This window comes from Canis aureus, unplaced genomic scaffold (assembly GCF_053574225.1).
Source record: "Canis aureus isolate CA01 unplaced genomic scaffold, VMU_Caureus_v.1.0 NW_027326411.1_RagTag, whole genome shotgun sequence".
Lineage (NCBI taxonomy): Eukaryota > Metazoa > Chordata > Mammalia > Carnivora > Canidae > Canis > Canis aureus.
In genome coordinates this window covers 363,143-377,394 of record NW_027554412.1, presented here as the reverse complement: position 1 = coordinate 377,394, position 14,252 = coordinate 363,143, and the positions used below count along the sequence as shown (strand labels likewise).

The following is a 14,252-nucleotide window of genomic DNA, read 5'->3' as shown; positions in this document are numbered from 1 at the left end:
TAATATGTAATAGATTGGAATTCATCCACAATGGAAACAATAAAAATGAAAAAATAAAACATCTAATAATTTAATGAGAAGTATGTAAACCTTATGTAAAGAAAACTATAAAAATTTATTGAATATCCTGAAAAATAATCAGCATAAATGGAAAGACTGAGTGGAAAGATGATATAATAAGGATAGAGATATTCCCCAAATTACTATATAAATTCAATGCAATCCCAGATGAATTTCCAATGAAATTTTTTAAATGAAACTTGTCAATCTTGTCCAAAGTTCAACTGGAAAAGAAAATCTTAAGTGCCTTGATGAGAGTATTTTGAAAACACGGACAGCAGACATTCCCTGCCATATGTCAAAATGCACAATAAGGCTCCAGTCACAAAAACAGTGTGCTACTGATGTAGAAATATTTTAAAAGTTTGGTGGAATACATTAGAGTCTAGAAATAGACACATTAAAAGGAAGGTAAGGTATAATAAAGGTAGCATTTCAAATATGTAAGGAAATGTGGAAGTACTCAGTAAGTTGTGTTGGGACAAATGGTGTTGAGGAAAAAACAGAAATCAGATCACTACTTCATATAATTTACAAAAAAGTTTAGGTAGATAAATGTACAATTTATCTTTATCTTTTTATATACTTGTACAATGTACAAGTATATAAATGTACAATTAAAATAATAAAAGTTTGTTTTTATGTTTTTTTGGGATAGGTCTACCTAAAAATGACACAAGACATAAAGAACACACTGACATATTTAATCATAAGCCCTCTCCACTCTTGGCATCCTAACCTACCCTTAAGGTACAAAACCCTCCCTGGGCAAGGTCCTTTCCTACTACCATGGGGGCTCCTGTGGCCAAGCTCCCTGAAGCTCCTTTGAAATGTTCCTGAGCTCAGAGTCCAAATTTGTAGTGATAAAATGGTATGCACTTAACTATGACTTTGTCAACTGTAGCCTTCTTTTTCTCCCTCTACTTTTTCGCAGAATCTCAGATTTTCAAAGGTATAAAATACTTATGCATCCCCATTTTACAAGTGAAGGAAAACCAAGGCCCTGGTTAATAAAAGAACTTGCCTTGGAACACATACCTAGCTGCTAGCAGTTCAGCTGAATATGGAGCTCCTGGTTTCAAAGGCAATTGGTTTCTGCTCTTTCCACATTATAACTTCCTGTGGCCTAATCTACAAGTGGCTAATTTTCAGGTCAGGTATGGAGGCTTACTACAGAGAAAATTTGAACCCAATAAAGTCATTTTTCAAACCACATATGAAACAGTAGGAATTTAACTATAGTCAAAATACAGATTAAACTTGTATTGTTTCCAGAGTCCCTACTCATTTATACCATAATTTTAGTTAAAGTACCTGAGAGACAGGATGAGATCAAATAGAACATAGATCATTTGCCTTTGTCTTTTTGTTCTGAGCTTCCTATTAGCATTTCACTGAGTGTGTATGTCAGAGGGTGGGAATTAGGAATGGTATTTAGGGGTTGGTAATATGTCATGAAATCATAACGTTGAGATTTTTTATATTTTCCTAATGAGAGGAAAGTTATTGTAACTATAAACTAAATTTTACTGCTTCAATCATAGTAACCATGAAATAGTCCTCAAACACCTTTCAAGATAGTTGAAAATTACTATTCCAGATGATTTATGTTTGTACTTTTTAAAGCACATTTTAAGAAAAAATATAAATAAAAAACCTCCTGAAGGAAAAAAGAACACAGGTTAGATAAACCAGAGGCCCCATGGGTTATGAGTAAATCTGAACTGGTGCCATTTTTCTGGAAAGGTCTAAAGTAAAGGAACCCAGGAGACACAATAAAAACTAAGACAAGACCAACTGCACTACTGACAAGGTTGTGAAAAAATTCCTTGATCCAACTGGATAGATTTAGCAGCTCAGAAAGAATTGAGGAGTGGGGGGGAACACCAAGAGAGATAAAATGAAGTCAAGACAATGATAAAAGAAAATGCAAAACAATGGCAGTCAACCTCAGTTGCAAACTAGCAAAAGCTATGTGGGTTCTCAAGCAGCCACAATATTATAACCATCTAGTTTTGTGCTCAGGCGAAGACATCACACCAAAGGCACTTGGCACCAAATAACTTCTGGCCAGGGATTTTACATTTAGAAATGTAAGACCCAGTAACATTTAAGGAATTCCCCCTCTTGCCAGATAGCCATCCTCTTGCCCTGAAGCCATGTGACAAATGATCCTGAATACCACGTTGCCTTTTATGCATCTGTTGTCTAAATCAGTGTAGAAACTGGAAGGAGAGACTGAATTCTGGCCCTTAGCAAAAGGCTACATTTTAGTGTCATAATGACAGTCTTGGCAGAACAGGGCATTCTTACTTGAAATGTCTCTGCCATACTAAGAGCTTTGTCCACCATAACCTGAACCTGGCTTGATCGAAGGGACTATCAGTTCTAAATTTTAAATACACAATCAACTATGTGAAAATTTAAAAGAAGCAAACTGTTTCTTGGAAATCTCACTTCATGAATGATTGTCTCTGACTACTTTTTAGCACTTGAAAAGGTTTCATTTTCATTTGTGTTGTTTTCTGTTTTTATATCACCAAAATATTTCTCTCAAAATCACCACTGAAAACTTTTTTTTTGTTCTTTTTATTTAATGACACTTGATCAAAGGCAAAATTGCTTTTGTGTACTCTGTGTGTGTGTGTGTGTGTGTGTAGTGTAGTGTATAATGGCACCAAAAAGGGAATACATTCTTTCTGTCAAAGATGTTCATCTTGGTCACTGTATCAAAGATGCTCTAAAGCACTGAAGCCGGTAGGCAAGAAACTGTTTTTAATCCTCTCTGAAGTGCAGGATGGCAAGAGAGACACAACATGCACTTGAGAGCATCCTGGCCACAGTGCCATCACTTCAGGGTTGCCCAAATCTGTGAGTATTTTCATAGCTTGCTTTTCAGACTGGAAAGATCTAAAATTGTTGGAAATAGATGAGCAATGTTGTGCTTAAACCTGAGACTAGTCTATCTTCCCCAAACCATTTTCAATTTGGGTTGTTATTATCACTCAAGTTTTTTTCTGGCCACTATCAGGTAAGGATTCAAGGTCTCCAGTGTCCACACAAGGCAGAAGGAAGATACCACTGGTCATTTTGAAAAGCCACTTTGTTTTCCTAACTACATCCAATTTCTTTCACCACTATGACTACACACACATGCAGACACACACACACAAACCAGCAGTATTAAGTTTCAGGCGTTTTCTGCAAACTATTCATATTTCCCTTAGTAACCAAAGGATGACCCCTAGGTAACGATGCCTATTACAGCCTGCAGTCCATAAACATATGTAAAGATCTTTCCACTGCAGCCATTAAAATAGAGAACGTTTTTTAAATGAACATATACCCTGCCTAAGTTCTCAAAAGTTCAACAAAAAATGACTTAAGTATTTACTTTTATTTAAAAGTAAAAGTCAATTAAGTACCTGAAATTGCCCAAAGCAATCAGACTTATTGTACCAAGGATCTGGATCATATCTCCAAACAACTAAGCAACTCATCCAAAAACACTAACAATTTCAATGCCTAGAATAGAGCCTAAAACAATTTTCTAACCTGCAAATTCAAGAATTGAACTAGAGGAGCCATTAAAGTTCACTCTTGGATTTATAAAAATATCCTTGACTATTTCCTTCTTTAGTACAGTGAAAATGAGAGAAATTGGGTAACAAAGTTGTTAAAGAAGAAAAGGAGAAAAGGGGCATTATGCAATTGTATTTTAAACGGCCTTCCTTGACCTAAACTGAAAACTAAGAGAAAAATTCAAAATTTGTAAAAGAACCATTTCTTTTGTGAGTGAACAAAATTGTTACTTTGTTGCTTCCTCAAAACTCACAACTATAAATGATATAATTTCTAATAGAAAACAAGAACAGGAGTTTCCAAAATTTAAAAGTACCAAAATTCTGGTCTGGAAGAAAACACGTATTTATTCTGAGTAAAAATTCTGTTACATCAACAAGACACATTTTGACATAGAAAAATACCTGTTTAATTTTAGAAACAAAGTAGGGAGGCAGAAGGGAAAAACTAACTGCAGTTAACCAAAAAAGAAAGAAAGAAAAGAAACCACTTCCATATTCATTAAATAGAATGTCTTGTTATTTTCACAGACAGTAAAAACTTTTTGACATCCTTTTTAGTCCCAGACTGGAGAAGTGTCAATGGATCTTATTTGGTCTCTTCTTCAGTGTGTAGAGTTTACAAGCCTAACCAAATTTAGAATTAGTGGGAGTTATGCACTTATGTTCCTTATACATAAGAGAAGAAAAAAAGGCCCTTTTATGCCAGCTTTGAGCTGGGCTTGAATTTTTATGACTTATTTAGAAGCCCTAGGGAATGAAAAAAAAAAGTTTCTTAATGGAAATACTGACACAGTCTTAAATATAGTGACATGAACAAGCACTTCTATGAAACAGCACCAGGATGTGACTGACCACTCCAGCAAGTTTGAAGTGAAGACAGTTGCAGACAATTGATGATAACTGACTGAATGACATTAGGAAAGTAATGGCAAGCTAGAAAAATCAAAATTTCCGGTTGGTAAACTTGTTTTTAATAGGAAAATATGTAAAATGTATGGGATCTTTACTCCAGTAAATGGAGGAAAAAGAAAATGTAAAATTTTTGCATAGATTTTCTTCAATTGTTACCGGATTAAAAGTAGTCATTCTTAAAAAGTCAAAGCTGTCATATCAATCCTGAGAGATGTAGCGAAGAGTTTAAATCAGTGGATCTAAATCTTGGTTTCTCAGATCTTACAAGGCTATGTACTAGATAGAGATATACAACAAATACTTGTTTTTTGTCTACCTGTTACACTTTTCATTCTTTGGTGGATTTCTAAAAATTAGCTAGTCTTTTCCATTTATCATCATATTTTCCAGAAAGTCACTTATTTACTTGAAAATTGGGTTAGTTTCATTTTATACTTTCTAAATTACTATGTTGAATCTCTTAAACCTCTCGAAGTTTTCAGCTACATTTTGTTTAGCATTTTCCTCTGGCTTTAACTTTTTTCACAATTGCCTCTTTTTAAAAAAGCTGTTTAAACTTATTCAAGATCATTTTTTTTCTCTTATCATGTTCAGGGACACAGATCAACATGTATATGTGTACATTAAAATGTCCTTTATAGTTTGGAAGGCAAACAGACCAGATCATTAAAACACTAACTCATTTAAGAAACAGTTACGGGGCAAATATGGGAAAGACACTGTATGAAGTGCTAAGGGGGCTATAAAATGTATAAAACACCACTTCAGGACCCCAGAGAACTTTTAAACACATAAGGCAGTGAGTATCAGCACAAAAGAGAGACAGAATACCGCTGTCTTTCAGAAAAACAGTGTGTCTAACCTTCCCACAAATGTGTATTAGTGTTGCTATCATACTTAGGTATCGGATAGAAGAAATGTAATATTTGTTACAATGTAAAATGTTCCCACAAATGTGATTTAGTGTTGCTATCATACTTAGGTATCAGATAGAAGAAATGTAATGTTTGTTACATTGTAAAATGTAAAAGGAATGCAAAACGTACATTTTTAACAATGTAAAAGGACAGAAAACATTAGGACTAAACATAGTTCTAAAAAATGTGTATATTTTCTAAACCAAACTGCCATAGACTTCCGATTTGTTTGCAAGCCATATGGTATAGGGGCTTTAGGTCTCAGTATTTACATTTATGGTTTTTCAGACTCTCATGTAATACCAAAGAACAAAGAAAAGTGAAGGAAAAGTTACCCCTGAAGAAATCAGAAGAAATCAGAAAACTGCTCATGCCAATAGTTGTTCTTTTTTTTTAAATTTTTGTTTGCCATTACTCTCTCAGTTTTTAACAGTAGATGGAACACTTTTGCAATTTCATTTAAATTTTGCAAGTGAATTCATAAAGGAAATTTAATTTTAAAAAGCAAGCTACTGTTAAATACTCCATATGATGTATTTGGCTTTCATCATCACTGATAAACATTTACAAATCTATGGTGTTTAGAATATCGTGCTTAAGTTTGAATGATTCTGGAGTAACCTCACGCCTACCCGAAAGTCAGAACTTCTGTAGATATCATTTATAAGATTACTGCTTTGGAATAAGTAATTAGGAAAGAACCCTTTTCAAATGGCTATGAGAAAGACATCATTCTTTATTCAAAGATATTAGGGGCAAGTTTAGGATTGTGGTTAATTCTGAAACTACTGATTTGAAAGGGTGGAATATATAAAAAGCAATAGGAGGAGGTAGTTTAGAGAAGAAAGGATATTGAAGCACACCCCACATGCTGTGTTTAATATTATCATCTTAGGAGAACAGACAATTCTATATTTTTAAAATCAGTACTTAAATTTCTACTTGGAGATTTCACTTATGATGGAATACCTCATTCCCAGATGGTGTTTGATAGGCAAAGTATTATTGTAGTAAGGATACAAGACAAGAAATTGGATAACCTTTCAAGTATCCTTTAAATGTCACTAACTGGGCTCGTGATAGAGGGTTTTATTATTCTCCGCTGAAGTACATGAGCAGTCATTTGCATGCCAGGAAAAGAATGTCTGGAATAATCCAAAAGGGCAAAGCTTAGCTCTTTCACTAAAAATAAGGAAGTGACAGGCACAAAAAGGGAAATAAAAGAAGATAAAAGTATCCAAAGCAGACTTACTAGTCAACAAATCCCATAGAGAAACTACTATGTACACAGAAACATACTATTTTAACAGCTGGCTCTTGACAAAGCCTTCTCTTGACTACCATGAAGCTTTCTTTAAGCTACTCACAAATACAAAACCTAAAATTGATGAAACATATAAATTAGTAGTGATTATTCACTGTTGAAAAAGATCTGCCAAGACAGCCCTTTAAATCTTTCTTCTGCTTCATGTAACTATGGTTTCTTTGTTGAGCAGCCTAGCACAAAGCACAGGGCTCCAGTGAGCCTAGGATAGGGCCTGTGTAGAGTGGCTCTTAATATTTTTGTACATGGAATGAATGCATGAAAGAGCACCTCATACATGAGAGAACTGTATCTCAGAAACGTACCTGTGAAAGTCAGCTTTCCGAACTGGGAGTGCACTTCTTCAAAGAAGCCATTCTGTATAAAGTTAAGGTTAAATCCCAGGCTAATTCAATGCTTTTTTTTTTTTTTTAAGATTTTATTTATTTATTCATGAGACACACAGAGAGAGGCAGAGACAGAAGAAGTAGGTTCCCCACAGGGAGCCTGATGTGAGACTGCCCCTGGACTCCGGGATCAGGTTTTGAGCCAAAGGCAGATGCTCAACTGCTGAGCCACCCAGGCATCCCTAACCCAGTGGTTTTACTGAACTCCTGAGCATACCTGGGTTTTTACCACTGATAATGCCCTTTACATTCTAAAGTACTTGTGTATGTAGGAAGAGAGAAAAAAGAACATCATTAGCTGAGAGGAAATGTTTGAAAATGGCATTTAGCCTCTGGCATCCTCCCAAACTTATTTTCTACTTCCTATTTCCTCTTTCCCTAATAACCAAAATCCTTAGTTCTGTCATTTTGCTCCAACTGTGGCAGGCCATCCAAATGGCCTCTACCTTCCAAAAAATTCCATGTAGCAAATAAATGACTTCTTTTTTTTCTCTCAATCAAAATCTCCATTTCTTCAGGGATATTCACCTCAGTCAAGTGGAGGGGAAGCTAATCTAATTAATTCACACTACCATAGGAAAAGAGTTCTATCGGCCTGTATGTTTTTGCCACACCACATGTGTCTAATTAAGAGGGATTTTAGACAGTTTAACACGATGAAGTTTAAACATTCAGCCTGTGGGAGCTGGTTAAATTTATGAATTATATACTAGCAGAGCAGTGGGGCTCAGAGAATAAGCATTCAAATGTACTAGCCATTTATAAGTTGATCATTTGTGAGCTGCAAAAAGAAAGAACATAACAGGGATTTGTTCTCAAGCCAAGCAAAAGAAGGGGAAGAAGTCTACCCGTTTTACTTCAAGACTTGCCTGATTTTTCCCCTTGTCAATAGACTTCTTAGAAACCTCTCCTTTCTCCTTCAGTAAAGAAGGAAATTTGTTAGGTTTTTGAGGATAAATCAAACTGCAATGCAAGTTAGGAAAGGCTCCAGTGAGGACTCACTGTAAGGTGGCACAGATGGCACATAGCTCCTTCATGGATGGTCCCATCTGGAGAATATCAGTACTGATTCAATAGAAATGGAGGTGGATATTAAAGCTAGTCTTCATCCTGATACCTCAGAGAGCAGACTCACTGAGGGACTAGAGGGCTCGAGGTCAGTTTGTCATGGGGATTCACTCCATCACATACCTGAAAATTGTCATCCATTAACCTAACATGATGAACAGTAAGATGAACAGTATTGTAATTTTAATTTAGACATAGACAACACTGAGTGACTAAGTTTTCTCAAGTATTATTTAGCTGTATTTAGAAGCAATAACCTTAATAATTCTAGTCAATTCTTGTTTAAAGATTTTATTTATTTATTCATGAAAGACACACAGAAAGAGGCAGAGACATAGGCAGAGGGAGAAGCAGGCTCCCCAAAGGGAGCCTGATGTAGGACTGTATCCCAGGACCCCAGGATCACGACCTGAGCCAAAGGCAGATGCTCAACGACTGAGCCACCCAGGGGCCCCTAATCAATTCTAATGTTATAATTTCTGCTGTTAGAAAGAAATATTTTAGCCAATACTTATTGAAAGCCTATTTTGTCCCCTGGGGGAAAAAATCTTTTTTATCCCTTGCATGATGGGGAGACTGTAGATTACAAAAAAATGTTTAATGTCTACATAAAATCAACAAAAACATGTTTGCATCTACTTTGATGTTGTCAGTCAAGTGGAGAGGAAGCTAATCTGATTAATACACACTGACATAGAAAAGACTTCTATCCACCTATATGTGTTAATTATGATTACTACTTTATAATCTAGCAGGCTTCACCCTCCTAGAATTTACAAGAACAGGTGAAATGAAACTCAGTGATACATTATCTTTCCACACACCAACTCTTTCATTTGGCTTTTTTTTATTCAATTATCATTAATGGAATGAATCATAAGATACTAAAAATGGGTGAGGAAATGGATACAATTCTTTTTTAGCATAGATAAATTAATACACTATGTTTAAAGGTGATCTAGTCTTGAAAAAGAATTTAAAAGATGAAATCTTTGCACTAGGGACACCTGGGTGGCTCAGTGATTGAGTGTCTGTCTCTGGCTCAGGGTGTGATCCCGGGGTCCTGGGATCGAGTCCTGTATCATGATCCCCACAGGGAGTCTGCTTCTCCCTCTGCCTATGTCTCTGCCTCTGTGTGTGTGTGTCTCATGAATAAATTTTTTAAAAAATCTTTAAAAAAAGGACAAAATCTTTGCACTACTATAAAACTGGGGTGGAGGAGGGGAGTGGTATTTAATAGCAGATTGAGAGGATTTCTTTTTAGGCAAAGAAAGAAAGATATAACCAGAAGGAATTGAAGGAATTCAGAATAAGCCTGTATGCCAGAGAAAACCATAGCAGTTGCTCAGAAAGTATTTATTGAAATCCCCTGTTCTACTATTTATGCTTGAGTGGTAACCCAGCTACAACTGCAGCAACGTTGTCGCTCGGTTCCCCCAGAAGACAGCCATTTATTATTTCAGGCTGAGATTTAGCAGACGAGTCTTAGACCACCAATCTTTCTCAACTCTCTATCCACAAAACCAAAAAATTTATTTCGTTCTTTTTAAAGTTCATACTCATGCATGCAAAACCAGAAGTTTACATGTCTAGGTTGCTTTCTCATTGTTTGCATAACTAAAAAATAGGCTTTTATTTAAAAATAGAACTTGGCAGATGAACAGGCCATTGATTGGATATTTTAATAAAAATAAATGGCCAAGATACTTAATTTCGAGAAGTATCAACTATACAGGCAAGTTTCCCTCTTTGGTTTTCTACTTTATCACCTTTGAAAAGAGCATGCATTTTCAGAAGATTCATCACAATGTGTAAATTTCAAATTTGTTTCTACTGGGTAACATAAAGAAATTTATAAGAAATTTCACAAAATAATAGATCTTCAATTATTCCACCTAATCAAAATTAATCTTCATTGTTTCAAAAAATCTTCCTTGTTTTTGTCTATATATATATTTGTACTGTCATAACTGCATTCAATGTTTCCACAATTTTAAATTGTTTTCCACTTAACCTTATGCTATCAATATTTCTCATGTTGCTTTAAAGTCACTATCAGTATTATAAATAAAAATGTTGATTTTTATGCTATTCTAATCTAGCTTTGAATTAGAATAACATTTACATTTTTAAAAACTGACATACTTCCCATATTTTTATATGTTCCAGAAAAATGCATGAAGGATGAGAATTAATTATTTCTTCAAAGTTTGGGGGAAAAAATCCAACAAATCTATCAAATCATATGTTTTGGGAACAGGGTTTACTAAAATCCTTGACTTTCCCTGAATTAGTGATCATTTATAACTTTTCTCATTGTAATTTTATAATTTACTTCGTGTGGATATTACCAATTCATTTCATCTGCACATTTATATATAGTATATTGTCAAATAACTGTGCATAATACACCACAATTTTAAAAAATATTTTTAATGACTATATATTGATTGCTATATCTCCTTTCTCATTTCCAACTTTAATCTCTGCCAAGTTTTACCTGTTTCTTTTAGTATTGCTTTCAGAGTCAACTCTTAATTTATTTTTCAGCTTTCCATGTTAACTTTTTCATTTTATTTTTATTCTTTTTTCAATTATCTGTACTTGCACATTTTGACGTCCTATCCCTTTCTATCTCTGTAAATAAAATTAATGAAGCTCTGAATTATCTCCAAGTTCTGCTCTGGTCACATTAGTTAGATGTTAGTATGTAATTAAAAAATTTTTTTTTATTAGCTAAATAGTCTTTATTTCATCTTTTACTTCTTACTAGACCCAATTATTACTTACAAGACTAATTTTGTATGTCAGAGCATTTGGAGTTGTTTTCAACCTTGAAGTTGGAGATGCAAACAGAAAGTGAAGTTAAGTCTTTAAAAATGTATTGAGATTTTCTCTGAATCCTTACAGATAATATATCTTTTTTTAAAAAGATTATTTCTTTATTTATTCATGAGAGACACACAGAGAGAGAGGCAGAGACACAGGCAGAGGGAGGAGCAGGCTCCCTGCAGGGAGCCCGATGTGGAACTTGATCCCGGAACTCCAGGATCATGCCCTGAGCTGAAGGCAGACACTTAACCGCTGAGCCACCCAGGTGTCCCACAGATAATATATCTTGTACACATTTGTAGACACTTGAAGATTTCCAGTTAAATAATCTGAAAGGTATATTAAACAGACCAAATGTAATTCTTTTATAAAGACCTATTGCCCACATATCAAGCTCCTTACAAGGACTACACTCAGTATCATTTGTGTAGTGTTTAGCAGAGGGCCTAGAATATCATAATTGCTCAATAAATGAATTGTGGCAGTATATGTAATAATTAAGAGTTATCATAGTCTTGTAGTAGTTATGTTCCTCCTACCCCTTACACAGGCTAAGCTGCACTACTGATCCGGAGAAGAGTTATTAACTTGTGTTTTTGGTCTGGGTTTTCTTATCTATGATATAACATGGCAGGACTAGATGCTTTCTAAAGTTATTTCCAACTCTAAAATTTCTAAATCTCATTTGTTGGCATTTTCAGGATCTGGACTCTATCTGCACCAGATGTAGGTCACACATATCCTTTGTTCTGAAGCAACTTGCTCAAACACACTCTTTACGAGCAAAACTCTGGAAACTGAAGTGAAGATAGAAATTTTTACCAAACTCACTACTCCATCAGAAAGTTCCGGACAGGCAGAAATCAATTCATAATTTTTGGAATAAAAGTAAAAATTTCAAAGCTATTTATCAGTCTTACTTGTGCTTTCCAGGAATAAAAGTAAAATTTCCAAAGCAATTTAAGCCCGATCTACACTTTTCCTTCACATGAGTCTTGGCACCCATGCTAATTTGTGTTCATTTTCCATCACTATTAGCAATCAAAGAATTTAAGAGAAAAGATGGAACACAAAGTGTTTGCATGGCTGGCTATAATTCAGGGCATTCCTCCTCCAAGAATGTATATCATTGAGATTAAAAATGAGCATTAAGAATGAAAATTCTCATCTTTATTACTAAGAGTGAAAAACCCAAGTAGACCATCATCTACTAACAAGTACATCTGGTAATTAAAAACAAAACAAAAGCTTTCAAATTAAATTATGAGCTATATGTGAATAATCTCTTATAAAAGCAGTAAAGATCATGCCATTATACCTGTTGAATTTGCTGCAGTTTTAGTTCTATTTTAAACAAGGTGTCATGAAAAGCACAGACTTACCTGTACGGTAGACAAAGTTGCCTTCGGTTTCTGATGATGAGGGAGACACCAATTCTTCCTCAAATTCATTGGAACTAAAAGATCCCGAATGGTTTCTTTGCCTTGTCTTTCCCATCATGGCAGCATTTGTGGCCATGACATGTCTCAAGGAGTCGTTAAGGTAACGATTCAATAAGCTGCTCTTGTATTCGGGGGGTGATACGTAGTCCTCACTGGCCTGTGACTCTGGCCTCACTCCAGCTTTTATGACTGAGCTTTCACTTTTAGTCACAGGATGATGAACTGGATTATTATAGCCCCCTTCATTTATGTGGTTTCTTGGAGGATTTTCTCCATCTAAGGGAGAAAAATACCAATAGGTAGTACTTACATATACTATTCCCTGTTATAGTCAATCATTAAATATATACATAAATAAAGAATATTTAAAGTATATTAAATTGTCTTTGATACCCCAGGTTAATTTTTAGGGAAAGGAAGCAGGAATCTATGTAATCTCTCCCTATGGTATCTTAATTTTAACGAATTTCACAGAAAATGTTATTCTGACACATGATAAATCTATAAACAAGAGGAAGCAGCCATATTCTGTTGGTCATTTATAGAATTGTAAAAATGAAGTTACTTCACGCAATAAAAAAGAATCATTAGAGTACCATCATATTTAGTGGAGTCAACCTTAAAAAACAGCACTTGGGGTGAACTTCTTATTAATAGAGGGAAAGCAAAATAAAAATATTAACAAACCTTCAGAACATGAATCATCGCTGCTTACACTAAGTCGCTCAGCGTTTCCTTGAACATACTTGTTGTACAGTTTTATTCGTAAAGCCCAGCTTAAATCTGGCTGTCGAACGGTATTCTTAAGCCGACGTCTTGCATTAGCAAACCAATTTGACACCTAAAAAAGTTTTATTTTTCAATTAACAAAACAAAAAATATTACCCATCACATATTACTTTCCCACAAGGGACCTAAGCCTCTCACAGTATCTCTGATCATTAAATATTCTCAGAATGCAATAGTACTAGACATTCATTCATTCATTCAACAAATGCTGAGCACTTACTACAGAGACTGAGCACCTACTGTGTTCTAGGAATAATAATAATTAAAAAAAGAACAGGCTTTGCCATCAAATGCTCAGTCTAGTAAGAGGTAGGATAGTGTACAAATAACTTTAGTATAGGAAAGAATGTGATTGAATGGCTTAAGAGGCATTAAAATAAAATGATACAGGAATCCAAAGGAAGAAGGGGTTACTTTCATGTATGACTTAAGACTTCATGAGGAATTAAGTGAAACATTGAAGGAGTGTGTCAGGTATAATGGGTAGGAAAGTGTGTTCCCAATAAAGAGGACTTGAGAACAAATATAAGTCAAATTCCAGAGACATTGTGGTGGGTGAGGAAGAGGGAAAGAGTTAAAAATGACCTTGAGCCATTCCTTTGTAACCAAGAGAAGGACAATGCCATTTTGAGAAGGAAAGTAGAACTGTTTATGGGTGAAATGATGTGCTTGGTTTAGGGAATGATTAGTCTGAGGTACTGGAAAAGCATACAGGTGAGATGTGAAGGAAGAAAGCAAAAATGATATCTGAGACTCAAGGGAGAAGAAAATCAGATGTGGGTCAAATGCACAGAAGTGTCGGCGGCAGCTTTGAGTAGTCAGGGAGATGGCTGAAGACCAAACCCTGGAAACCTCCAGAGATCAAAGAGACAGAATTATAACAGAGAAACTAGCACAGCAGTCAGATACAGCAATCAGAGAAGTAGAGAGAGAGAAAT

The 14,252-nt window shown here is 35.1% G+C and overlaps 1 protein-coding gene across 6 annotated transcripts in view; it reads right to left on the bottom strand.

The window, feature by feature from the left end:
- The window catches only part of LOC144309460 (homeobox protein Mohawk-like), a 63,438-nt gene that overhangs the window by 42,586 nt on the left and 6,600 nt on the right, over window positions 1-14,252 (bottom strand). For 4 of the 6 annotated variants that reach the window (XM_077890530.1, XM_077890532.1, XM_077890533.1 and 1 more), the window contains exons 2-3: window positions 13,213-13,366; window positions 12,466-12,801 (exon numbers count right to left, since the gene is read on the bottom strand). In XM_077890530.1, coding sequence (XP_077746656.1) covers window positions 12,466-12,801; window positions 13,213-13,366 — 490 coding nt within the window. Of the gene's footprint in view, window positions 1-7,807; window positions 7,965-11,179; window positions 11,413-12,465; window positions 12,802-13,212; window positions 13,367-14,252 lie in introns of those variants that run through there. The other 2 variants (XM_077890535.1, XM_077890531.1) reach the window with 2 other exon arrangements.